The 26468-nt window shown below is 37.2% G+C and overlaps 1 protein-coding gene across 5 annotated transcripts in view; it reads left to right on the top strand.

Annotated features, from left to right (window-relative positions):
- The window catches only part of BTBD8 (BTB domain containing 8), a 96192-nt gene that overhangs the window by 56270 nt on the left and 13454 nt on the right, over positions 1 to 26468 (top strand). For 3 of the 5 annotated variants that reach the window (XM_070367691.1, XM_070367693.1, XM_070367694.1), the window contains 6 exons: positions 5933 to 6021; positions 6458 to 6560; positions 18340 to 18522; positions 19177 to 19314; positions 20215 to 20344; positions 22726 to 22787. In XM_070367691.1, coding sequence (XP_070223792.1) covers positions 5933 to 6021; positions 6458 to 6560; positions 18340 to 18522; positions 19177 to 19314; positions 20215 to 20344; positions 22726 to 22787 — 705 coding nt within the window. Of the gene's footprint in view, positions 1 to 5932; positions 6022 to 6457; positions 6561 to 18339; positions 18523 to 19176; positions 19315 to 20214; positions 20345 to 22725; positions 22788 to 26468 lie in introns of those variants that run through there. The other 2 variants (XM_070367692.1, XM_005894673.2) reach the window with 2 other exon arrangements.

The raw sequence follows: 26468 nt of genomic DNA, 5'->3' as shown, positions 1-26468 counted from the left end.
GATAAACATTAAAGATAGGGATATTTGCAATGAGGATATAGTGTCCTCTCAGCCCTGAGATGGACATCTACCATGGACATCTATATAACCGGACCACTCTGGGATTTCTATCAAAGAAGAAAATACTAAGGGATTTCTTGGAAGAGCCTAGAGTATATCTCAGGAACCAGTGAGAATATACTTGAATATGGAGATTTCTAAAAGGAGGAGGAGGCTTGCTGGAGAAGCCAGTACTACCCTGGTGACTAGAGACAGTAGTTATTGTCATAGACAGAAAAAAAATAAAAGTCCATTCCATACCCCAAGTATACACGGTATGCAAGAAAAGAAAAGGACCTTAGTGGTTCAGTGAAGATTAGAAGAGGCTGATACAGGGTCAAATAATACTGTGTCCCATGTAGGGAGGCATTGAGCATCATGAATCCTAGAAGGTTCCTTCGTCCACCGAGAGGCTGGGGAGAACTTCAGTCTGTCACTTAATGAGCCACCACATTAGCAAAGGCCACCAACATCTGGATTAGAGCGTTCAAGGACATCTTCCTATTACCCTGCTGGTCACTGGTTAGTTACTTAAAGTGACCATACCCAACCACAGCCCTATTCCAAAGGAGTTAGACCCACTAAATGGCAGAGCAAGGGATCATGCTCTATTTGCATTCCAGATCTCCCCAACTGGAAGTGTAGTCAGTGATGGGGAACAAAAGATTTAAATTAAGTGTGAAATAGGTGTTTGATTTTAAATACCAAAAGAAACCAGAAGGTACTAGAATGCACCTGTAATCATTAAAGGATGGAAAAAAAGTGAAATTGACACAGCTTGGTTGATAGCACTAACTGGGGATAAAAAGTTTGATGTTAGTATCTGCTTTAAACTGAGATTCCTCAATAAACCAATTACATGAAACATTTTAAGACCAATCTCTATTATGGATTGTCCTTGGACCATTACTTCTACTTTTTAGTATGTTCAAGAGTAGACATAGGTTACGTGCAGCTTCCTATATTTTACTTTAAAAATTCCCCTTAATTTTAAAAAATACAACATATTTTTTGTCATTAAAATAACAGAAGGTGAAATTCTTTTGAATTATCAACATGGTGTTTTGTTGAAAACTTTTTTATTCTATTTTAATATAGTCTATATTACTGTAGTAACAGATATTTAAGAGCAAACTTTTTATTGATCTGATCTTGAAATTGTTTGCTTTACTACCTTGACACTATATATTTTAATAAATATATATTTTTGAATATATAATTTTTAACTTCTAGATCTCAATGATACAGTTTCTTGGCAGTGACTTAAATATAGTAAATCTATAATAGCTCATCCCACAGTAATATATGTTGGGGTATAATGTGGTGGTGAATTGGCCCCAGAACTCTTGGCAAGCTAGCTTCAGTCATTTCATTAACGTCATAATCTTGCCATTATTCAACTAAATTTTAGAACTTCATTTATATGATTATAGTGGGTTTTACATTACATGCTATTTGCCACTGATTTACATATATATTTTAGGTTATGATTTAAATAGATGTCCTCCCAAATTTTATACACAGGTTTTGAAAATGACTATAAGACCTGTTATCCTATTATAAAAATACTTAGGAAATCAGCATTTCCATATAAGTAAAATTCTTAGAAAGCTACAGTTATCACTTTAAGTCAGGGATCAGTAAACTTTTGCTGTAAAAGGCTAGATAATTAGTATTCTAGGGTTTATGGGCCATACAGCCTCTATCACAGCTACTCGGCTTTCTGTTGTAGACCAAGAGCAGATATGGACCGTCTGTAAATGGAACAGCATAGCAGTGTTCCAATAAAACTTTATTCACAAAAAGAGTGATGGACTAATTTTGGAGCACAAGCTGGTTTGCCAGCCATTGCATTTAAACAGCAAATTATTTTGCAGTTTAATATTTTTTATGGAATATTATGGAAATTATGGAATTTTATGGAAATCCAACATCTGTTGGATCATAGAAAAAGCAAGAGAGTTCCAGAAAAGCATCTACTTCTGCTTTATTGACTATGCCAAAGCTTTTGACTATGTGGATCATAACAAACTGTGGAAAATTCTTCAAGAGATGGGAATATCAGACCACCAGACCTGCCTCCTGAGAAATCTGTACACAGATAAAGAACCAACAGTTAGAACTGGACATGGAACAACAGTCTGGTTCCAAATCAGAAAGGAGTACGTCAAGGCTGTATATTGTCACACTGCTTATTTAACTTATATGCAGAGTACATCATGTAAAATGCTGGGCTGGATGAAGTACAAGCTGTAATCAAGATTGCCAGGAGAAATATCAATAACCTCAGATATGCAGATGACACCACCCTTACGGCAAAAAGCAAAGAGGAACTGAGGAGCCTCTTGATGAAAGTGAAAGAGGAGAGTGAAAAAGCTGGCCTAAAATTCAACATTCAAAAAACTAAGATCATGGCATCTGGTCCCATCAGTTCATGGCAAATAGATGGGGAAACGATGGAAACAGTGACAGGCTTTATTTTTGGGGGCTCCAAAATCACTGCAGATGGTGACTACAGCCATGAAACTAAGAGACACTTGTGCCTTGGAAGAAAAGCCATGACCAACCTAGACAGCATATTAAAAAGCAGAGATATTACTTTGCCAACAAAGGTCCGTCTAGTCAAAGCTATGGTTTTTCCAGTAGTCATGTATGGGTGTGAGAGCTGGACCATAAACAAAGCTGAGCACCAAAGAATTGATGCTTTTGAACTGTGGTGTTGGAGAAGACTCTTGAGAGTCTCTTGGACTGCAAGGAGATAAAACCAGTCCATCCTAAAGGAAATCAGTCTTGAATACTCATTGGAAGGACTGATGCTGAATCTGAAGCTCCAGTACTTTGGCCACCGCACGTGAAGAACTGACTCATTCGAAAAGACCCTGATGCTGGGAAAGATTGAGGGCAGGAGGAGAAGGGGACGACAGAGGATGAGATGGTTGGACGGCATCACCAACTCAGTGGACATGAGTTTGAGCAAGCTCCGGGAGCTGGTGATGGACAGGAAAGCCTGTTGTGCTGCAGTCCTTGGGGTTGCAAAGAGTTGGAACTGAACTGATGGTGGAGGCATTTCTGAAGAAGCTTTTGCCCTTCTCTGAGGGCACAGTATCTTCAGAAGTACATATTTAGATACTATATATACAAATGGGCTGATTGCTGGTCTTTATTAAGTGTATAAATTCAGGTCACAACTAGTGAATGCGTACAAAAAGAAACTGAATTGTATTCACCCCAAAAGGGCAATAGATGTGCCTAGGAACATAGTCCAAAACCTGAAAATACATGGCACAGGCAGTATGTAGCACATATTAAGGCTTACCATTCAACTATGACTTAAATTAAATCCCTTACAATTATACAATGGAAGTGCCAAATAGATGCAAGGGGTTAGATCTGATAGAGTATCTGAAGAACTATGGACGGAGGTTTGTGACATTGTACAGGAGGCAGTGATTAAGACCATCCCCAAGCAAAAGAAATGCAAAAAGGCAAAATGGTTGTCTGAGGAGGCCTTACAAATAGCTATGAAAAGAAGAGAAGCCAAAGGCAAAGAGAAAGGGAAAAATATACCCATTTGAATGCAGAGTTCCAAAGAATAGCAAGGAGAGATAAGAAAGCCTTCATCAGTGATCATTGTAAACAAATAGAGGAAAACAATAGGATGAGAAAGACTAGAGATCTCTTCAAGAAAATTAGAGATACCAAGCGAACATTTCATACAAAGCTGGGCATAATAAAGGACAGAAATGATACACAACCCAACAGAAGCAGAAGATATTAAGGAGAGGTAGCAAGAATACACAGAAGAACTACACAAAAAAGACCTCCATGACCCAGATAACCACAATGGTGTCATCACTCACCTAGAGCCAGACATCCTGGAGTGCGAAGTCAAGTGGGCCTTAGGAAGCATCACTACGAACAAAGCTAGTAGAAATGATGGAATTCCAGTTGAGCTATTTCAAATCCTAAAAGATGATGCTGTGAAAGGGCTGCACTCAATATGCCAGCAAATTTGGAAACCCAGAAGTGGCCACAGGACTGGAAAAGGTCAATTTTCATTCTAATCACAAAGAAAGGCTATGCCAAAGAATGTTCAAACTCCACACAGTCACACGCATCTCACATGCTAGCAAAGGAATGCTCAAAATTCTCCAAGCCAGGCTTCAGCAGTCCATGAACTGTGAACTTCCAGATGTTCAAGCTGTGTTTAGAAAAGGCAGAGGAACCAGAGGTCAAATTGTGAACATCTGTTGGATCACTGAAAAAGCAAGAGAGTTTCAGAAAAACATCTATTTCTGCTTTATTGACTATGCCAAAGCCTTTGACTTTGTGGATCACAACAAACTGTGGAAAATTCTTCAAGTGATGGGAATACCAGACCACCTGACCTGCCTCCTGAGAAATCTGTATGCAGGTCAAGAAACAACAGTTAGAACTGGACATGGAACAACAGACTGGTTCCAAATCAGGAAAGGAGTACATCAAAGGCTGTATATTGTCACCCTGCTTATTTAACTTCTATGCAGAGTTAAAATGCAAAATGCTGTGCTGGAAATAAAGCACAAGCTGGAATCAAGATTGCCAGGAGAAATATCAATAACCTCAGATATTCAGATGACACCACCCTTATGGCAGAAAGTGAAGAACTAAAAATCCTCTTGATGACAGTGAAAGAGGAGAGTGAAAAAGCTGGCCTAAAATTCAACATTCAAAAAACTAAGATCATAGCATCCGGTCCCATCAGTTCATGGCAAATAGATGGGGAAACAATGGAAACAGTGACAGACTTTATTTTGGGGGGCTCCAAAATCACTGCAGATATGACTGCAGCCATGAAATTAAAAGACACTTGCTCCTTGGAAGAAAAGTTATGACCAACCTAGACAGCATATTAAAAAGCAGAGACCTTACTTTGCCAACAAAGGTCCGTCTAGTCAAAACTATGGTTTTTCCAGTAGTCATGTATGGATGTGAGAGTTGGAGTATAAAGAAAGCTGAGCACCAAAGAATTGATGCTTTTGAACTGTGGTGTTGGAGAAGACTCTTGAGAGTCCCCTGGACTGCAAGGAGATTCAACCAGTCCATCCTGAAGGAAATAAGTCCTGAATATTCATTGGAAGGACTGATGCTGAAGCTGAAGCTCTAATACTTTGGCCACCTGATGCAAAGAACTGACTCATTGGAAAAGACCCTTATGCTGGGAAGGATTGAAGGCTGAGGAGAAGGGTATGACAAAGAATGAGATGGTTGGATGCCATCGCCAACTCAATGGACTTGTGTTTGAGCAAGCTCCAGGAATTGGTGATGGACAGGGAAGCCCTACATGCTGCAGTCCATGGGGTCACAAAGAGTTGGACAAGACTGAGCAACTGAACTGAATTAAACTGACTGACTGAGGTTTAATACGAAGAACAGTGAGTTTTTCAATACTTGTGTCTACATTTTATTTATTTATTGTTTTAGTTCATTACTTCTGTATATGTACTTTTTAAAATATGTTCATATAATCATGATCTAATTAAATTCTGTCATTTTGCCTGAGGTCAGTGTAGGATCTCCCATTGCACATGTACTTACATTTCTACTTTAGGAAGCAGATTAGACCCTATGGTTGTGTTGCATTGTGATGTGCTAGGAATTATTATACTACATTTAGTCTAGAAAATATTTATGCTAAAAGAAATTAGAATAAAAACTGTTCATTCTGGCAGCTAAAAGAACTCAAATGCTATTAAAAAAAATATCAGTGATACTTAATTTTAAAAGAATAAATACTTTTGTATTACATATATTTATTCTGTAGTTTAGGTATATAAATCAGATCATTTTTATGAACCACTTTTAGCCTTATAAGTTGATAAAGAGTAAATGTAGTGTTTTCTGTCAATTTTAGCCTGTTTCCAGAAGGTTGGCATCTATATTAGAATGCCTGATTATTGCTCATTCAGTTGGAGTGGAAAGTCTTTTTGCTGACTGCATGAAGTAAGTGATCTGAAATAGTACTGATACTATTGATTTAGGGGTTTTGTTTTTCCATTCTCCTAAGTTTCTGGGAAATTTTAGACTTGGCCTATTTTCTTAAGCACAATGTAAATAGCTTAATGCTCTACTAGTAACAACAATTGAGAAGAAGTATTGACTTAGATATTACTCAAGATGCTTGGGATCGACTTTTTTAGCTGAACCATGGTTACTTACATTAAAATCCATGCACATAACCCAAAGTGCGTTTAAAATATGTGTTTACAGAAAAGGAAACATACTTAAGTCCATTACAGCACTCACAAAATTAACTGTTAGGGTTAGTTAAAACATACATATTTAAAATTTATATCATTGAAAACCAAAATATTATTGAATATATTATAATGAAAAATATTTTCATTTCTTTAACTTGAGATTCTTTTATTTTCAATAGGTGGATTGTAAAGCACTTTGCAAGGTTTTGGTCTGAAAGAAGCTTTGCAAATGTACCTCCTGAGATTCAGAAAAGTTGTTTTAATATGTTGATTCATTCTTTAGTAAGTATAACCTGAATACTTTGTGTTTGTCATCAAAAAGTTTACTCAATTTTATATAAGTACTTTCTCAGTGTTTTAAATACACAAGTAAAATTGTGTTACAAAAACAAGATGAAAGAGCCAATTCCAGATAACCCAGAACCAATTCTCAGAACCTGTCTTTAAGACTGTTCCTCCATACCAAATGGAGAATTCAATCAGAGAAGCATAATCACTAGAAAGTATATATTTGTTGATGAACAAAAGGGGCAAGGGGCATTGTCTCCGTAATATGTACCTCCACTTACTAAGGTAGTTTAGGGGACGACACTGAAACAGCGGCACCATTCTCCAAGAGGTGGCAGATTAATTACATGCCTTTCATCATGGCAAAGGCAGTGTTTCTGGTAAAACTGCCGTCCATGGACTTACTGCCTTTTTCACCACTGTACTATTCTACACAGCATCATTTCTGACTAAAAAACTCACTTCACTGCAAATGAAGTGCAGCAGTGGGCCCGTGTTTACCAGTTTCACCTGTCCTAGCATCGCCCTGTCACCCTGAAGCAGCGGGCTTGAGAACATGGAGGAATGGCCTTTTGAAGACTTGGTTGCAGTGCAGCCAGGTGGCAGAGCCTTGTAGGACTGGTGCAGTGTCCTCCAGGAGGTTGTATATGCTCTAAATCAGTTTTTGATTTATTGTGCTGTTTCTTGACATAACTAGGATCCACAAGTCCAGAAGTCAAGGTGTGGAAGTGAAAGTGGCTTCACGTGTAATTATTCTTCGTGATCCACTACCAAAATTTTTGCTTCCCGTCTCTGAAACTTTAGGATCTGCTGGTCTAGAGGTCTTAGTTCCAAAGAGATAAATGCTTCTACCTGAGGACACACATGATACCATTGAAGTGGAAGTTGGGACTGCCTCCTTATGGCCACCGTGTAAATCAACAGATAGAGAAGAGGAATTCTTGTTAGATTGAGCCTATTAGGGAAGAATTGGGTTGATACTATATAATGTGGGTAAGGAAGAGTACATCCGGAATGCAGTACTCCCCTGTCTTGTGATTAAATCAGTTAAAAACCCCAATTTAAATAGCACTTCAGGAATAAAAGTTTGGGCCACCTTACCAGATAAAAGAGTTATAAATAGCATAGGTACTTGTTGAGGGCAAAGGAAACATGGAATGATTGTGGGAAAAGGTAATTATAAATACTCGGTATGACCACGTGACCAGGTTCAGAAATGAGCATTGTAGTAGTTGTGATATAAACATATTGATTCCCACCTGTTTTTTTTTTTTGGCTGTGCTGGGTCTTCATTGCTACATGTGGGCTTCCTCTAGTTGTGGTGAGTGGGGCTGCTGTTTAGTTGTGGTGCATGGGCTCCTTATTGCAATGGCTTCTCTTGTTGCACAGCACGGGCTCTAAGTTCTTGGGCTCAGTGGTTGCTGCTCATGGGCTCTAGAGCACAGGTGCAGTGGTTGTGACACACAGGCTTAATTGCTGGGAAGCATGTGCAATCTTCCCAGACCAGGGATTGAATTCGTGTCCCCTGCATTGGCAGGAGGATTTTTAACCACCAGGGAAATCCTCATTTCCCCTTTTTATATGAATGTTTTTGTATATATTAACCAAGTATTTTTGTTTTCTACCACTGTCTCATTCCCCTACCATTTAATATAAGACATGTTAATAATAGTTAATTTTATATATCTTAGTATCTCAGGATACCAAGGGGAAGTTTGGATCAGTTTGAAGAACGTGAACATCACCCAAAGGCAAAACAAGAGACTTTGTTTCCTATTTTAGGGAAAGCGTTAGCATATTTGTTGTATAGTTGTATTTGTCAGGCTTTAGCATGACTTTCTGTCTCCATTTAGGAGTTAACTATGATTTAAAGAAATTGTATGGGTACCTAATTAACAAGGGATGGACTGTGGTGTCTCTGCAGTATGTCAGCTTGGTTAGAATAAACTGTGCTTCCCAGAATTTCCTTCTTTGCACTGCTTCACTTTGCTCCCTATCCTCTTTGCTTTCTCTTACCCCTGGGCCAGGGACATGTTTAGCTCTGTGATGAAGGGTCCTAGCATCTCCTGAAGGACACTCATTGCATCCAGGTTGGAGGCAGTGAGACCTGAAATGAGCCCATCCATGTGGGTTATAGCGTGTGCTCTTGGGTGTCAGCTTGTCCTTATCCCTCCATCATCCCTTCTCAACTGCTTTCCCTGTGGACTTCAAACTACATCATCATATACAAAGATTGCTCAGCCAGCTCCCATAATAGCATACGGTCAAATCCCTTTAATAATACTTTATATATATATGTATGTGTGTATATATATATACCAGAGAAGGCAATGGCACCCCACTCCAGTACTCTTGCTTGGAAAATCCCATGGACGGAGGAGCCTGGTGGGCTATACAGTCCATGGGGTCGCTAAGAGTCAGACACGACTGAGCGACTTCACTTTCACTTTTCACTTTCATGCATTGGAGAAGGAAAAGGCAACCCACTCCAGTGTTCTTGCCTGGAGAATCCCAGGGACGGGGGAGCCTGGTGGGCTGCCGTCCATGGGGTCTCACAGAGTCAGATACGACTGAAGCGACTTAGCAGCAGCAGCATATATATATACACACCTCTTAGTGGTTCTGTTTCTATGTTGAACCATGAACAGTATGTCATACTGGGTTATATAGAAGATGATATCTAAATCTAACTAAAGAAATAAGTTCAGGCCATCAGCTGATGAGATACCACTGTAAAAAGTAAATCTAAATCTGTTTTATGAAGGACTTTATAGTTTTGTTACTTAATGTTTTGCATCATTTGGTATAATTGTTCTGCAGTTTGTGGGTCTTCTGCTCAGCAGCTCTATGGTGGGGTTAATGGCAACCTCCTCCAAGAGTGCTTTTGCCATATGCTCTATGATCCAGGTCTGCTGCACCCAGAGCCCCTGCCCCTGAGGCAAGCCACTACTGACCCATATTGCCACAGAAGACATTCAGACACTCAAAGGCAGGTCTGGCTCAGTCTCTGTGGGGTCTCTGGGTCCTGGTACACAAAAGGTTTTATTTGAGCCCTCCTAGTATCTCTGGTGCGTATGGGGTTTGATTCTAAACGTGATTTCACCCCTCCTACCATCTTGCTGGAGCTTCTACTTTGCCCTTGGACGTGCTGTATCTTCTTTTGGTGGGATCCAACATTCTCCTGTCAATGATTGTTCAGCAGCTCGGTGTAATTTTGGAGCTCTCACAGAAGATGAGCGCATGTCCTCCTACTCTGCCATGTTGTTTTTAAAAAAACAAGAACTATTTTTGAGCTATTTCAAATCCTAAAAGATGATGCTGTGAAAGTGCTGCACTCAGTATGCCAGCAAATTTGGAAAACTCAGCAGTGGCCACAGAACTGGAAAAGGTCAGTTTTCATTCCAATCCCAAAGAAAGGCAATGCCAAAGAATGTTCAAACTACTGCACAGTTGCATTCATCTCACACGCTAGTAAAGTAATGCTCAAAATTCTGCAAGCCAGGCTTCACCAGTCCATGAACTATGAATTTCCAGATGTTCAAGCTGGATTTAGAAAAGACAGAGGAACCAGAGATCAAATTGCCAACATCCTTTGGATCATTGAAAAAGCAAGAGAGTTCCAGAAAAACATCTACTTCTGCTTTATTGGCTATGCCAAAGCTTTTGACTGTGTGGGTCACAACAAACTGGAAAATTCTTCAAGAGGTGAGAATACCAGACCACCTGACCTGCTTCCTGAGAAATCTGTGTGCAGGTCAAAAAGCAACTGGACACAAAAGCACAGACTGGTTCCAAATGGGGAAAGGAGTATGTCAAGGCTATATATTGTCACCCTGCTTATTTAACTTCTATGCAGAGTTAAAATGCAAAATGCTGTGCTGGAAATAAAACACAAGCTGGAATCAAGATTGCCGGGAGAAATATCAATAACCTCAGATATGCAGATGACACCACCCTTATGGCAGAAAATGAAGAAGAACTAAAGAGCCTCTTGATGAAAGTGAAAGAGGAGACTGAAAAATCTGGCTTACAGCTCAGCATTCATAAACCTAAGATCATGGCATCTGGTCCCATCACTTCATGGCAAATAGACGGTGAAACAATGGAAACAGTGACAGACTTTATTTTGGGGCTCCAAAATCACTGCAGATGGTGACTGCAGCCATGAAATTAAAAGACGCTTGCTCCTTGGAAGAAAAGCTATGACCTAGCTAGACAGAATATTAAAAAGCAGAGACATTACTTTGCCAACAAAGGTCCGTCTAGTCAAAGCTATGGTTTTTCCAGTAGTCATGTATGGATGTGAGAGTTGGACTATAAAGAAAGCTGAGCACCAGAGAATTGATGCTTTTGAACTGTGGTGTTGGAGAAGACTCTTGAGAGTCCCTTGGACAGCAAGGACATCCAACCAGTCCACCCTAAAGGAAATCAGTCCTGCATATTCATTGGAAGGACTGATGCTGAAGCTGAAGCTCCAATACTTGGCCACCTGATGCAAAGAACTGTCTCACTTGAAAAGGCTCTGATGATGGGAAAGATTGAAGACAGGAGAACGGGACGATAGAGGATGAGATGGTTGGATGGCATCACCAACTCGATGAACATGAGTTTGACTTGAGCAAGCTCTAGGAGTTGGCGATGGACAGGGAAGCCTGTCATGCTGCAGTCCATGGGGCTGCAAAGAGTGTGACACAACTGAGCGACTGAATTGAACTGACTGATTTTGTATTAGTTTCTTTAGTCATTGAATAGTTAATCTCTATTCATGAAGGCAAATAAATGGCCCAGTTGTAATTCAGTTCAATAGAAGTAAAAATGTCATTTATTACTATTGCAACTATTATTATTATTTAGTGGATTTTTAAAGGACCTCTGTGGTTCAAAGTATACTTTTTATTTTTTGAAATCATGTATAACATAGGTACTATTACCTCCATTTTGTATATGAAAAAACGAATCAGAAAGGTTAATGCTTTATTCACATTCACAGTGTTGGTAAATGACAAAGCCAGGTATTAAAACCAATTGCTGCCATTCTAAAGGTAATATAATAGATGTTCAACATGGGCAAAGAAGCTTTTTTTGGAAGTGTGGGCCCTGACTTCAAGGAACTCACAAATCTCTGGAAGAATAGGCACTTAAATAATGATGCAAAGTACAAGTTAGACTATGATGAATATGAACATTAAGTTCCATGTGAGTCTTATTTACCTTTGTAGCGCCAGCCTTAGGGTAATGCCTAGAACATTGTAGGTACTTGGTATATATTGATAGGTAAATAAATGAATAAGTATAGTTTATAATTCAGGTATATACATGGAATTACAGAAGTAAAAAACAACTGATTCTGATTAGAAGGATAGAAGTAACATGAGATGAACCGGAAGATAGAAGACAGTTTCAAAATTAAAAAGTATGTTAGGGCATTCCTGACAGAATTTTAAAATGTGACCATGGCCCTGGAGACCAAGCAGTGCCAATATTGTGTTGTAACTAAAATAATGAGAGAAGATGAGTCTGGGGAGAGGCTAAGGCCAGATTGGGAGGGATCTTAACTGACTGTCTCAATAAGTTTTTTTTTTTTAAACAAGTGTTAAGTATATTTGAAGAATAAGCTCTTCATACTGTGCCTCTCCCTCTCCTACAATATTTTATTTTGGTTTTATAGCTCTAATCAGTTTCTTGTAAGCTTTGTAAATCCTTGATTTTTCCTTTTAAGACATATAAAAATGACCATCAGAACAACCAAACATTCCATATGATTAAAAGCCTTTTGACATCACAGTGATTACAATGAAAATGTAAACTTTTGTCTTTCTTTGTGGATATTCAAACCTTAATGTAATCTTCATATTTTATTATATAAATAAAATATATTTGCTTTTTTTTATAAAATAGAATATTTTTAATTTTTTCAAATTAAAATTTAAAATATGTTATCCAGAAAAATGAAAGGTTAAGCAGTTTTCTTTTCTTTGGCTCTAATACAGTTCAATGGCAGGGACATTACTCCATCAGTAATGTGCCAAACACTGTCCTATACCAGTGGAGGTAAGAATGTGCTGCATTGGACTATTTACGGAGAATTTTTTTTTAATTTTAATATGAGGGACTTCTTCTTGGTCACTATGTTGCAGTTCGGTAAGAAACGGCTGCTCCCTCCTACCAAGTACAAACTGTTGCTTTGGGGAAGAAGAGACAGCAGGGTAGAGAAGTGAGTAGAAGGAGAAAGGTGTGTGTTAGGGCTTCTGACTACTTGAGCTATTTCAAAGCATGATTAAATTTTCTGTTTCAAATGTTTTGTTTAAGCCTTTTTTTAAAAAAGCAAATTATGAATCATTCTTAAATATAGAAAAATTGAAACAAAAATAGTTACTGGGGTAAAACTGAAGGGGTGTATGTGTGTGTGTGTGTGTGTGTATATACATATATAAAATGCTGTTAGTCCTAAGACCAAAAGATAACTGAAGGCTATTTAATTGACACAGTATCAAAAGAATTAAATAGTATGAGTCAGTGTTTATTCAGTATATGATGTTAGGACAACAACCAGGAATTTTGCTGCAAAAAAGCTGGATCTATATATCACATCCTGGTATGCCGGTATACATTCCAAATGGATCAAAGATTTGAAAGTAAAGAAAATGAGGCCATTAAAATACTACAGTAAGCCCTGGAAGAATTAGTTTATAACCTCATCAGGGCAGTGAGGATACAAAATTTAGAAGCTGTAAAATAATTTAGTTCCATAAAAATGCAAAATTTCTATATATTAAAAATTATCATCAGTTCAGTTCAGTTCATTTCAGTCGCTCAGTCATGTCCGACTCTTTGCAACCCCATGGACTGCAGCTCACCAGGCCTCCCTGTCCATCACTAACCCCCTGAGTTTACTCAAACTCATGTCCATTGAGTTGGTGATGCCATCCAACCATCTCATCCTCTACAAAATCAAAAGGCAAAAGACCGTTTATATCATACTCTTACTCTAATTTTTCTTTTACAGAGAGTTCCTACCAGTTGATTTTTTAAAAATAGCTAAATGTAGCATAAGATTAGGTAGTTCACAAAGCAAATACATTGCCTCTTATTTGATGAACAGTCCTCAACTTCATTTAAGAGAAATGGACATTAAAATTACAGTGTCTCGACTTCCCTGGTGGTCCAATGGCTATGACTCCATGCTCCCAATGCAGGGCACCCAGGTTCAATCACTGGTCAGGGAACTAGATCCCACATGCTGCAGCTAAGACCCAGTGCAACCAAATAAATACATTTTTAAAAAAATTACAGTGTCAGACCATATTCTATAAATGCATATCTATCTATCAATTTAGTAGGGAGCAAAATAAAGGAAATTTGTACTATTTTAACAAGGATGTAGGAAAGAAGTACTCCATTCCTGGAAAGGGAATATATTGGTACAATTTTTGCTGTGTTTTTCAAACTTTTTTGACTGACCCAGAGCAAGTTCTTTTTATATTATAACCCAGTACACTCACACATGTAGAACTGAAACAAGTTTCCAAAATGAATACATACCATATTAAATACGATGTTCTGATATTTTATATTTTTCTCCTTTCTCTTTCTTGTTTTCTAATGCTGATTGTAAGCCACTAAATATATTTCTCTAGGTTGCTAGGGGAGAAAACTACAGTTTGGAAAACAGCACTGCGTTGAATATGTGCTAGCAATGTTTATATCCTTCTGGTGCCCCACCTCCTGTCCTCTTGACCCATGTGTGTTCAGCCATTTGCTGCAGCGTGCAGCTGCACGCAGGTGTGACCTGAAAACACTTTCCTCAGCCACATCACACATACTTCTCACTTCCTGTTCTGAGGCTTCACCGCTGCTCCACCCCGGGTACCCACAGTTATGCAAACCGTGAAAGGGAATATACCAGGGCACAAACCTTGACCAACAGGAGACGGGAACCAGTAACTAAGTATATCCCTGATCTAGCCCTTTAGGTGAATAATTCAAATTGTATTCTCTGTAGCTCTTCAGGGGATACCAAGCAAGACTGATCCCCTGTTGCCCGCAACAACAATTGCTATATATTATTGCTTCTCAAACTGTATATACAAACACTTCAGGATCAGGAATTCCTTGGCGGTCCAGTGGTTAGGACTCCATGCTTCCACTGCAAGGGACACAGGATTCAATCCCTGGTTGGGGAGCTGAGATCCTACATGCAGCATGGCACAGCCAAAAAAAAAAAAAAACCACTTCAGAGTCTTGGTCAAATGTAGATTCTAAATCAGTAAGTCAGGGGTGGAGCCTGAGATTCTGCATTTCTAACAAGCTTCAGGTGATGGGTATTGCGGATCACACTTTTGTTAGCAATCAGCTAGGAAACATATCCTTCCATTGACTTTCTCTCCTTCCCTATTTCACTCTCTTGGGATCACTGGCATCCAAGCCTATTCCTTAGGCTCAGTTATTAGGCAGTTCCTAGATAAGACTAGTATTGATCCAGCAATATTGACCCAGCATATTAATTTTATCCCATAGATATATTTACATTCATGTGAAATAATGTTATCTACATGGTTCTTCATTACAACATTGTAATAGCAAAAACTGGAAACAACATAAATATCTACAAGTAGAGGTCTGGTTGTATCTTATGTCCATATTAGGGACTGTTCTGTAGATGTTGAAATAATAATAAGGCTCTTTATATTCTGATAACAAAAATATTTAAGGTGTACGCTCAGTATAAAAGCAAAGTACAGAGTACTGTGCATATTAATGCCTCCATTTGAGGAAAATGAGGGAAAAATTACCTTTTTTATTTGTTATACATAAGATAACTCGGGAAAAATACAGAAAATAAGTAATATTGATTGGGACAAGGGAAAATAGGTGGCTCGGGACAGGAGTGGGAGACTTCTTAGTAATGCCTTTTATATATTGTTGAAATTTGAACCATGTAACTATTGAATTTAAAATTTTATGTTTGATCTAGCAGTATATTACATTTCCTTCCTTCTTTGAACCTCAAGCTACTCTTAACATTTAATATTATTATATATTCAGATCAGTGTGGAATAAGATGACATACCATCTGTTAGCATTTATGTCCATATTTTAGTTTTCCAATAAATTTCAAGCTAAATTATGACAACTATACATCTATATTTTTTAAAAAGATTACTGTCAGAGCACATAACATTATGAATATAGTAAGCATTTAATAGATACCTGCCAAGTTTATTTGATTATACTTGTCTCTAATACTAGAACAGTCCCTATAATAGAACAAATTTGGTTTATTGCCTAAAACTCTTAGTAATTGCACAATTACTCAGGAAGTCATCAGTGGAGGAAAGGATAACAGTAAATTATAATAAATATGTAAATTTTTTAAAGACTTGAATTATAGCATATTACAATTTTTTTTACTCTAAATAAAGCAGGGGAAGTATATAATATGTTTTGAAAGAATTCTTAGTAAATGGGTGAAATTTTTAAAGTTTTGATGTTCAAAGTTTAAACTTAATTTAGCTTAAGAATTCACTTACAGACTCTAAGTCTCTGATGTGCTTAGAGATCAATAAACATTTGAGTGTCTGCTATGACCCTGTTCTATACTAGGCCCTGTGGATACAATGATGTGTAAAAGGAATCTGGTGTAGGTGTAGAGATCAGGGAAAATTTCCAGGTTTTCTAGTTATTTATTGCTGTGTAGCAAATCACCCCAAAACTAAGTGGCTTTAAACTATTGATAAAATTTATTCTCCTCTTGAGAAACCTGTTATTTATGTCAGGAAGCAACAGTTAGAACTGGACATAGAACAATAGACTGGTTCCAAATAGGAAAAGGAGTACGTCAAGGCTGAGTATTGTCACCCTGCTTATTTAACTTATATGCAGAGTACATCATGAGAAATGCTGGGCTGGAGGAAGCACAAGCTGGAATCAAGATTGCCAGGAGAAATATCAATAACCTCAGATATAAAGAAGACATACCCTTATGACAGAAAGCGAAGAGGAATTAAAAAGCCTCTTGATGAAAGTGAAAAAGGAGAGTGAAAAAGTTGGCTTAAAGCTCAACATTCAGAAAATGAAGATCATGGCATCTGGTCCCATCACTTCATGGCAAATAGATGGGGAAACAGTGGAAACAGTGGCAGACTTTATTTTTGGGGGCTCCAAAATCACTGCAGATGGTGATTGCAGCCATGAAATTAAAAGACGCTTACTCCTTGGAAGGAAAGTTATGACCAACCTAGACAGCATATTAAAAAGCAGAGACATTACTTTCTCAACAGAGGTCCATCTAGTCAAGGCTATGGTTTTTCCAGTGGTCATGTATGGATGTGAGAGTTGGACTGTGAAGAAAGCTGAGCGCCAAAGAATTGATGCTTTTGAACTGTGGTGTTGGAGAAGACTCTTGAGAGTCCCTTGGACTGCAAGGAGATCCAACCAGTCCATCCTAAAGGAGACCAGTCCTGGGTGTTCATTGGAAGGACTGATGTTGAAGCTGAGACTTCAGTACTTTGGCCACCTGATGCGAAGAGCTGACTCATTTGAGAAGACCCTGATGCTGGGAGGGATTGGGGGCAGGAGGAGAAGGGGACGACAGAGGATGAGATGGCTGAATGGCATCACCAACTCGATGGACATGAGTTTGGGTAACTCCGGGGGTTGGTGATGGACAGGGAGGCCTGACGTGCTGTGGTTCATGGGGCCGCAAAGAGTCGGACACAACTGAGCAACTGAACTGAACTGAACTGAATTCTCTGTGAGTCGACTGGGTGATTTTTTTGCATATCTTGCCTGAGCTCAGTCCTGAGTCTGCTTTCAGCTGATGGCCAAGTTGGAGGCTGGGCCTCCTGCACCCTTGGGCTTTCTTACCAGGCTTCTTTTTGGCTTTGTGGTCCCAGAACCAAGAAGGTAAAGATACAGGCTACAAGGGTATTTGAGATCTAGGCTCTGAAACTTGCACAATATCTTTGTTTGTGCCAGCAAGTGAACTAGCTAGTTTAGAATCAAGGGATGAGGAGTCAAGTCCACCTCTTGAAGAGCTGAGCTACAAAGAATTTGTGGCTATGTTTTTCAGTCTACTACAATTGATCAGATAACTATTTATTCAGTAAATAGGTATGTTCTATTTAAGGATTGTTTAAGAATTAAAAATGAAATGAATAAAATACAGTAATTTATAAGTTGCCATTTTTTCGTTTTCCTTGGAGCACATGGTATTTGTGAATTGTCATTCCATTTTTTTCATAGAGATAAATATTCATAATATTCTTTCCTATGGTGTAAAAATGAATCATTATTAAATAAATAAAATATAAAAAGAGTCTTAGGAAGAAGCAAGTCACTTGGATTTGGAAGTGATTTTTACCCTTTCTAAATTTGTAATAAAGAACATGTATTTTATAGTCAGAAAAGAAATAATACTGTGTCAGTGTATCTCCATGCAGCTATGAATATCTGTAAGCACAGAAATTAATTCAGTAGTGAAAAATCTCAGGGAAGTCAGGCTTTTCTTTGTAGTTATTTTGTAACTTTGCTCTCATGTTTCTTTTAACTTTGCTTTAAAGGTGATTTGTTTCCAGCTCAAAGTTTGCCCTTTTAGGATAATTTTGAATGAATGAATAAATATGTAAAGCTAATGACAAAGATATTAGCTATCTGGAATTTTGGTTTTTTTGCAGGAAGCATCACAAGAAAATGAAAGTATTTAATTTGCTTGAAAAGTTTTTTTTATGAGCAGTAATCTAACTTTTTCCCCCAATATTTTCAAAATTATAAGAATGATAAGAATGCTGCTTTTCTTCTGATGGAAAGTGACAGGCTAATCGTCAGTTTACCCAGAGTGAAGTGGACAGAGTCAGCATTGATCATGGCATCTCAGCTCCAAGAAGAATGCATTGCATTTATTATAGAAAATTTCTCCAAGATCATTCAAAGTGAAAATTTTGCTCTTCTCTTACAGGTACTATGTCTAAAATTATATCCTATATTTAGTCCCATCTTTGTGTTTTGATTATAATTATGTAAGAGTTTTCAAATGCAGGCTCCCTTTGATTAAATTAGTATGACTTAAGTAAATTCCATACCAGATGGCATGTTTGCCTAGGATTTAGGGCAGTGATGGACAGGATTTTTGGCTCATATGTAAGATAATGAAGGGAGGAAGGGACAGGTTGGAGTGCCCTGGCAAGGCACAGTGTAACTATAGCCAACTCCAGTCCTCAGTCAGCTAAGCCGTACTTTAGAAATTGAAGTCATAAAGATGTTTTGAGCAGTAATACAATTATGGTCCATGAAAAATTCTCTGTCTTACTGGGACCCACATTCTCTAAATTTAGTTACTAAAGGACTTTTATTACTTATTTCTAGGCTCTGTCTTAGTACTGTTTTGGCTCTTAAGAAGTGTGTGTGTGTGTGCACACGCAGATATTTTTAACAGAGGAAAGGGTTTAGTATAATATTTATTATTATAATTATAATAATTATATTATTATTAACAGAAGAAATAAGTTTTCTGATTGAATTCATACAACCAGTTATGAATGGCCAGATGCATGCCAGACTTCCACATTTCTTACACATATTCCTATTATATGTCAATTTCTGTGTTTTATAGTCACAAGCAATGAGTAGCACATCTGATCTGTTGGACAAAATTTTTAAAGCTGTTGAAGAAAACATTACCACTGAGAATAGTTGCTCGCTTCTTATGGCTCTGGACACATTACTGAACTCTGACAGTACAAAAGAAATGGTATTAAATATCATAAAAATTAATTAAAATGATGAAATATTTAAAGTATTATAAGATTTTTAAATATATACATATTTTAAATGTTGCATGATTCATTAAAACTAAGTGTTTGATACCTGGGGGTTGGTTATAGTCTGAAGTTTTATGTATATTTGGGATTTCTTGTCATGCATAATTTTAAAAATTTCATTTACCTCTAAATGGACTTACTATAATTATAGAAGTTTAGAAATTTAGAAGTTTGGCTGGCTAATTCTAAGCATAGTTTGGTAGCAATATTAATTGGTACAGCATAACTTTAGTATTTCTCCCCAGTCTCTCCATTAAATTTCCTAAATATAAAACTTAAAGAATTTTAAAGGATGTTTTAGAGTTTTAATCATCAGTATCTTTTAATTTTATAATATATTTTTTAATTCCTTTTTGTTTTAAGGAAAAAATCAGTTAAAGTTGGATTGACTGGGAAAAGGCAAAATTAAAATATATTTTATTTTTAAACAATTCATGAATGGTAATAAATAAGCTAATTGCAAATATTGACAATTTTTCAACAAGAATGACAAAAAATTGTCATCATATTTATTATTACTGCATAGGATATTTGACCTTGTAATGTCATAGTTGATTTGAAAAGGATGTGGAAGGTATTTATATAAAGGTTATTGGTAGTTTAAAACAGTGGTTAAAAGGACAAGAGTGAAAGAGTAAGGTTCGTGTTCACTATAAAATTCTGTTATTGAAGAGTAAGCCTTCATAAATAACTTGTACCCTACGATCTTAAAAATCTAAGTGATGACATCATTGATCTAGCTTAGGAGTAAGTAGATTCGGAAAGGAATAATGACTGGTTGCTATGACAATGTGGCTCTCACCAGCTGCTGATTTGTTGCCTGAACACAGGGTTTTACGTGCAAGATCCAGGCTCTGCGTGATAAGCTGTGGATCTTCCTGGTTCAGTCTTTCTATGCTGTTCGTCACACAGAAAGCTGGAAGCTGATGAGCACAGATGATCAACAGAAAATCCAAGCAGGTATGTTAGCCTTGAGATTTTTTATTCCTATAATTGTGACAAGGGATGTTTTAAAGGAATTCCAGTAAGTGGTAGGGTTAACGTTTATTTGCTTCCGTTCGATAACAGCCTGCTAATTGAAACTAGTGATAGTATGTTTAGGCAGTTTTAATAAATCATGCTTTTTTTTGTTTGTTTTTTGAAAATGAAACTCATTTCCTTTATACATACATATATAATTCTACTTTGTATTAGCAAGTGTTCTAGCAAATTTGCTTAAAAGCATTCTTGTAGAGAGATTAGAAGTATAGAAAATGTAACCCATACAGAACAGATTACCAAACATACTTTCTCTCCCTTTCAAAATATATTTTTCCATAAAGCTTTTCCATCTTCTTTTGCATAAGATACCCTTCCTTGTGGTTTTGCTTAGATTAGATGGCTTTATTTCACGATCGATTGGTTCAGTGATATGATGTGTGCTATTGCGGAGTGTCCCGCAGGAGCCGCACAGTCGTCTTTGACATTTAATAGGTACCATTTGAAATGTTAGCATTAAACAAAGGAGGTATACTGCTCAGAATGTGTTCAAAATGTTACAATAGAAAATTGAGGGTGTGGAACTAAAAATGGCTTCATGACTATTTTTGGATTAAAGCAGGTACCTTAGGAAAAATATTGACAGATTCAGTAAGTTTATTTTTCAAAACATTTTAAGAGACTGTATTTTATGAAGCAAACATTTCTGTACTATAAAACATGGAAGACATATATGATATAATATATTCTTGATAACACATGGATATATTAAATTCTTTAATGGTTTAGTCAGAATATGATCTGCTCTGTCTTGTGTTAGGAGTATAATATGCTAGTGTAGCTAGATGTGATCTCAGGAATACTTTGCAAAGAAATCCAACAAAATAATAAAACAACAAAATCTATGAAACAACAAAAGTCATGAGAAGGTCTTTATAAATTGAAATTTTTTTCCTGTGACTATTTCTGTTCTGATTTTTAGATGACAGTTCATCTGTATGATTCAGTGTGAAAAAATAAGATCAGCATTCCATGCGTAGGTGTCAGTCAACTCTCTTCTGTTTGAAAGTAAACTTTGTTTTTCTCCGTTTTTTAAAGGATTTCATAGTTGGATCCCAAACAATCTTCTTTATCTTAGTTCTGCAGAGTGCTAATATAAAATACATGTAAATACAAACACATACACATACTTACAACAAAATGTTATTGGCATTCCAACTAATTGTCAAAAAGAACTTTTCAATCTACTACATCAGTGTAAAAATAATTTTTAAAATCTTAAATATGTTGAATTATAATGAGTCCTGACCTATGCATAATTACTGCATTGGGAAATCCCAGATAAAGGAGTATTTCTGGGTTCTCTTTTTTATAACACTTCTTATGTTCTAGTTTGAGTTACTGATCTTTGGGAGAAATCTTGAATTAATTTCTACCTGTATATTTTTGTGCAGTCATTTGCTGACCACAAACCAGTCCTTGTAATTTTATTTCTAGGAACCTGCTTTGTCTTATAATTCCTATAGAACAGAGATAGTAGAAGGTGTATGGTAGAATTACAGATAATTTAATGTATTTTTCATCAGCTATTTTAATAAAAATAAAATTGGAAATTATATATATCTCTTCAAAATATATTTTAAAGCTATATAACCTTCAAAAGGAAAAAATCCATTAGCTAAACTATATTTACAGCTCTTGTATCATTATTCCTATATTTTTCCCTGACGTCATTTAAATTCTTATTTAAAGAATATCAACTGAGTTCCCCAATAATTTCCATATAAACCTAAATCTATAAAATGAATTTTTATGTGATTCTAAAAAGAATGATATAAAGTTTAAGGACTGTCTTATGTTTTATTTTCAACAAAACCATATTTTTTCTCTTTACTCTTTCCTCCTGACATACCTGCAAAATTAGAAAATTTTAACAGTGTTTTTATATTTTTAGGGTAGAAATTTTCTCATATTTAATAGTTTATAAAATATTACATTTGCCACAATCTGTACTTTTTTTAATTTGGAAAACCAGCTAAAAGGAAGTTATCTCTAAAATTTCACACCTTGAGAAAATTCTAGGTTTTTGTAAATGTACAAATCTTCTCCACAAGGCTATATGTTTCTCATGTATTAATTTTAATAACATAAAATGCATAGGAACAAGAAAATAAGATTCAAAATAAATTTCTTTAAGATAACTTCTAAAGCAGATAGTTATTTAGTGTATTAGATTGTTTCAGCTTTTTAAAAGTTATTTCCATCAAAATATAGCCATTTTCTGCTGATATATTATTATCCCTTTACTTCTGTGGTAATAAGAGTGCTTCCTATAAAAATAAATTGCTATTTTTCCCCTACAGCTGCATTTGACAAAGGTGATGACCGAAGACTTGGCAAAAAGCCTATATTCAGTAGCTCTCAGGTAAACTTTTACAGTTTTATAAGCCCAGATGAAAAATAATTTAAATTTTATTATTTTATATTTCAGAATAATTTTTTAAAATTTATTCATTAACTAAAGCTGTTCCTGGATGGAAATAATTTTGACTCTTTTTAAATCAAGTAAACAGTTTTAAATTTTTAAGTGATAATCATTTTTTATATCCAGTTGACATGGGAAGTGAAATATTGTCTACCTTTTTTATTTCCTTGAAAACCTTTTTGGCAACTAGCACAGTGGAACTATTCCAGATCAGAAATTGTCCAGAATTCTAAATTCATTTCCATGTCTATTTTTCTTTCTTTCTTTTTTTTATGTCTATTTTTCTAATTAACCTACTTCTTAAAAAGAAGATTTTAGTTGTCCCAGTTTTCTCTAAACTAAGATTTTAATCCACATAAGGTATTTTTGGTGTGCAAAAGGCAATTAACATCAAGAGTACAGTTGTGTTCACTTTAAAAGTTACTTGGTGTACTTACATGCTGCTGCTGCTGCTAAGTTGCTAACCAAAATAGTCAAACTCTCTTTTTTTTATTTATTTTATTCATTTATTTATTTATTTTTGGCTGTGTTCGGGTCTTTGTTGCTGTGCGAGCGAGTAGGGGTAACAAAGTAGAATGGTGGCTGCCAGGGTCTGGGGAGACAAGGCAAAGGGGAATAATTGTTCAATGAGGATTAAGTTTCAGTTTTGCAAGGTGAAAAAGTTCTAGAGGTTTGTTGCACAGCAAGGCATATATAGTCAACCTGACTGTACTACACACTTAAAAATAATTAAGATGGTAAGTTTTATGTTATTTGTTTTTTAGCACATTTACACATACACACCGGAGAAGGGAATGGCACCCACTCCAGTACTCTTGCCTGGAAAATCCCATGGACGGAGGAGCCTGGTGGGCTACAGTCCATGGGGTCGCTGAGGGTCGGACACGACTGAGCGACTTCACTTTCACTTTTCACTTTCATGCATTGGAGAAGGAAATGGCAACCCACTCCAGTGTTCTTGCCTGGAGAATCCCAGGGACAGGGGAGCCTGGTGGGCTGCCGTCTATGGGGTCACACAGAGTCGGACACGACTGAAGTCACTTAGCAGCAGCAGCAGCACACATACACACACATACACACACACATTATTAATGATGGTTAGAGTTTCAGTCTAGCTAACTTAATATATGTGAAAATTATACTAACCTAGACATGCATTCCAATGATATGGAGACATACACTGAGAGTTCCAGTTTGAAATGCAAAGAGTATATTGCCCTTGCAAGAATGGAATAGGGAATCTTTCCTGCCTTATCGGCTAGTAGATAGGAACTCATACAGCTTCAAGCCACAACCAGTAGCTCTCATGGCTGTGGCAGAGGTCAAGCTCCAAATGTCTTGGGTGAAAAACTGTGGGACACTGGAGCTTTTTGCTAGTACACCTCCTAGCACTATTTCCCTAAGCCTATTTCATAACATACTAGCTCCATCATTTAAAAAGTTAAAATATAGTAAAAACGATGTAAAGGAATAGTACTAGACCTGAAAGTGTGTCTAAGAGGAAGGCTTTAGAGGGTTACTCTTCTTCTTTATCATATGGTGAACATTCCTAAATGGTCAATTGTATATAAGAAACATATGTAAACTTTGTAGATATAAATCACAGATTGTCTAAAAATGCATATACATTGAATTCTCACCATGTAATGTTAATGCTGAAATTTCTAAAGGACTATCAGTTCAGTTCAGTTCAGTCGCTCAGTAGTGTCCGACTCTTTGCGACCCCATGAATCACACACGCCAGGCCTCCCTATCCATCACCAGCTCCCGGAGTTCACTCAGACTCACGTCCATCAAATCAGTGATGCCATCCAGCCATCTCATCCTCTGTCGTCCCCTTCTCTTCTTGCCCCCAACCCCTCCCAGCATCAAAGTGTTTTCCAGTGAGTCAACTCTTTGCATGAGGTGGCCAAAGTACTGGAGTTTCAGCTTTAGCATCATTCCTTCCAAAGAAATCCCAGGGCTGATCTCCTTTAGAAAGGACTGGTTGGATCTCCTTGCAGTCCAAGGGACTCTCAAGAGTCTTCTCCAACACCATAGTTCAAAAGCATCAATTCTTCAGCCCTCAGCTTTCTTCACAGTCCAACTCTCATATCCATACACGACCGCTGGAAAAACCATAGCTTTGACTAGATGGACCTTTGTTGGCAAAGTAATGTCTCTGCTTTTGAATATGCTGTCTAGGTTGGTCATAACTTTCCTTCCAAGGAGTAAGCGTCTTTTAATTTCATGGCTGCAATCACCATCTGCAGTGATTTTGGAGCCCCCAAAAATAAAGTCTGCCACTGTTTCCACTGTTTCCCCATCTATTTGCCATGAAGTGATGGGACCAGATGCCATGATCTTCGTTTTCTGAATGTTGAGCTTTAAGCCCACTTTTTCACTCTCCTCTTTCACTTTCATCAGGAGGTTTTTTAGTTCTTCTTCACTTTCTGCCATAAGGGTGGTGTCATCTACATATCTGAGGTTATTGATATTTCTCCTGGCAATCTTGATTCCAGCTTGTGCTTCCTCCAGCCCAGCGTTTCTCATGATGTACTCTGCATATAAGTTAAATAAGCAGGGTGACAATATACAGCCTTGACATACTCCTTTTCCTATTTGGAACCAGTCTGTTGTTCCATGTCCAGTTCTAACTGTTGCTTCCTGACCTGCATATAGGTTTCTCAAGAGGCAGGTCAGGTGGTCTGGTATTCCCATCTCTTTCAGAATTTTCCACATTTCATTGTGATCCACACAGTCAAAGACTTTGGCATAGTCAGTGAAGCAGAAATAGATGTTTTTCTGGAACTCTTGCTTTTTCGATGATCCAGCGGATGTTGGCAATTTGATCTCTGGTTCCTCTGCCTTTTCTAAAACCAGATTGAACATCTGGAAGTTCACAGTTCACATATTGCTCTGAAGCCTGCTTGGAGAATTTTGAGCATTACTTTACTAGCGTGTGAGATGAGTGCAATTGTGTGGTAGTTTGAGCATTCTTTGGCATTGCCTTTCTTTGGGATTGGAATGAAAGCTGACCTTTTCCAGTCCTGTGGCCACTGCTGAGTTTTCCACATTTGCTGGCATATTGAGTATAGCACTTTGACAGCATCATCTTTCAGGATTTGAAATAGCTCAACTGGAATTCCATCACCTCCACTAGCTTTGTTCGTAGTGATGCTTTCTAAGGTCCACTTGACTTCACATTCCAGGATGTCTGGCTCTAGGTGAGTGATCACACCATCGTGATTATCTTGGTCATGAAGATTTTTTTGGACAGTTCTTCTGTGTATTCTTGCCACCTCTTCTTAATCTCTTCTGCTTCTCTTAGGTCCATACCATTTCTGTCCTTTATTGAGCCCATCTTTGCATGAAATGTTCCCTTGGTATCTCTAATTTTCTTGAAGAGATCTCTAGTCTCTCCCATTCTGTTGTTTTCCTCTATTTCTTTGCAATGATTGCTGAGGAAGGCTTTCTTATCTCTTCTTGCTATTCTTTGGAACTCTGCATTCAGATGCTTATGTCTTTCCTTTTCTCCTTTGCTTTTCGCTTCTCTTCTTTTTACAGCTATTTGTAAGGCCTCCCCAGACAGCCATTTTGCTTTTTTGCATTTCTTTTCCGTGGGGATGGTCTTACCCCTGT

This window comes from Bos mutus, chromosome 3 (genome assembly GCF_027580195.1).
Source record: "Bos mutus isolate GX-2022 chromosome 3, NWIPB_WYAK_1.1, whole genome shotgun sequence".
Classification (NCBI taxonomy): domain Eukaryota; kingdom Metazoa; phylum Chordata; class Mammalia; order Artiodactyla; family Bovidae; genus Bos; species Bos mutus.
The sequence above is the reverse complement of the archived record's forward strand: the minus strand, read 5'-3'. Positions and strand labels throughout refer to the sequence as shown.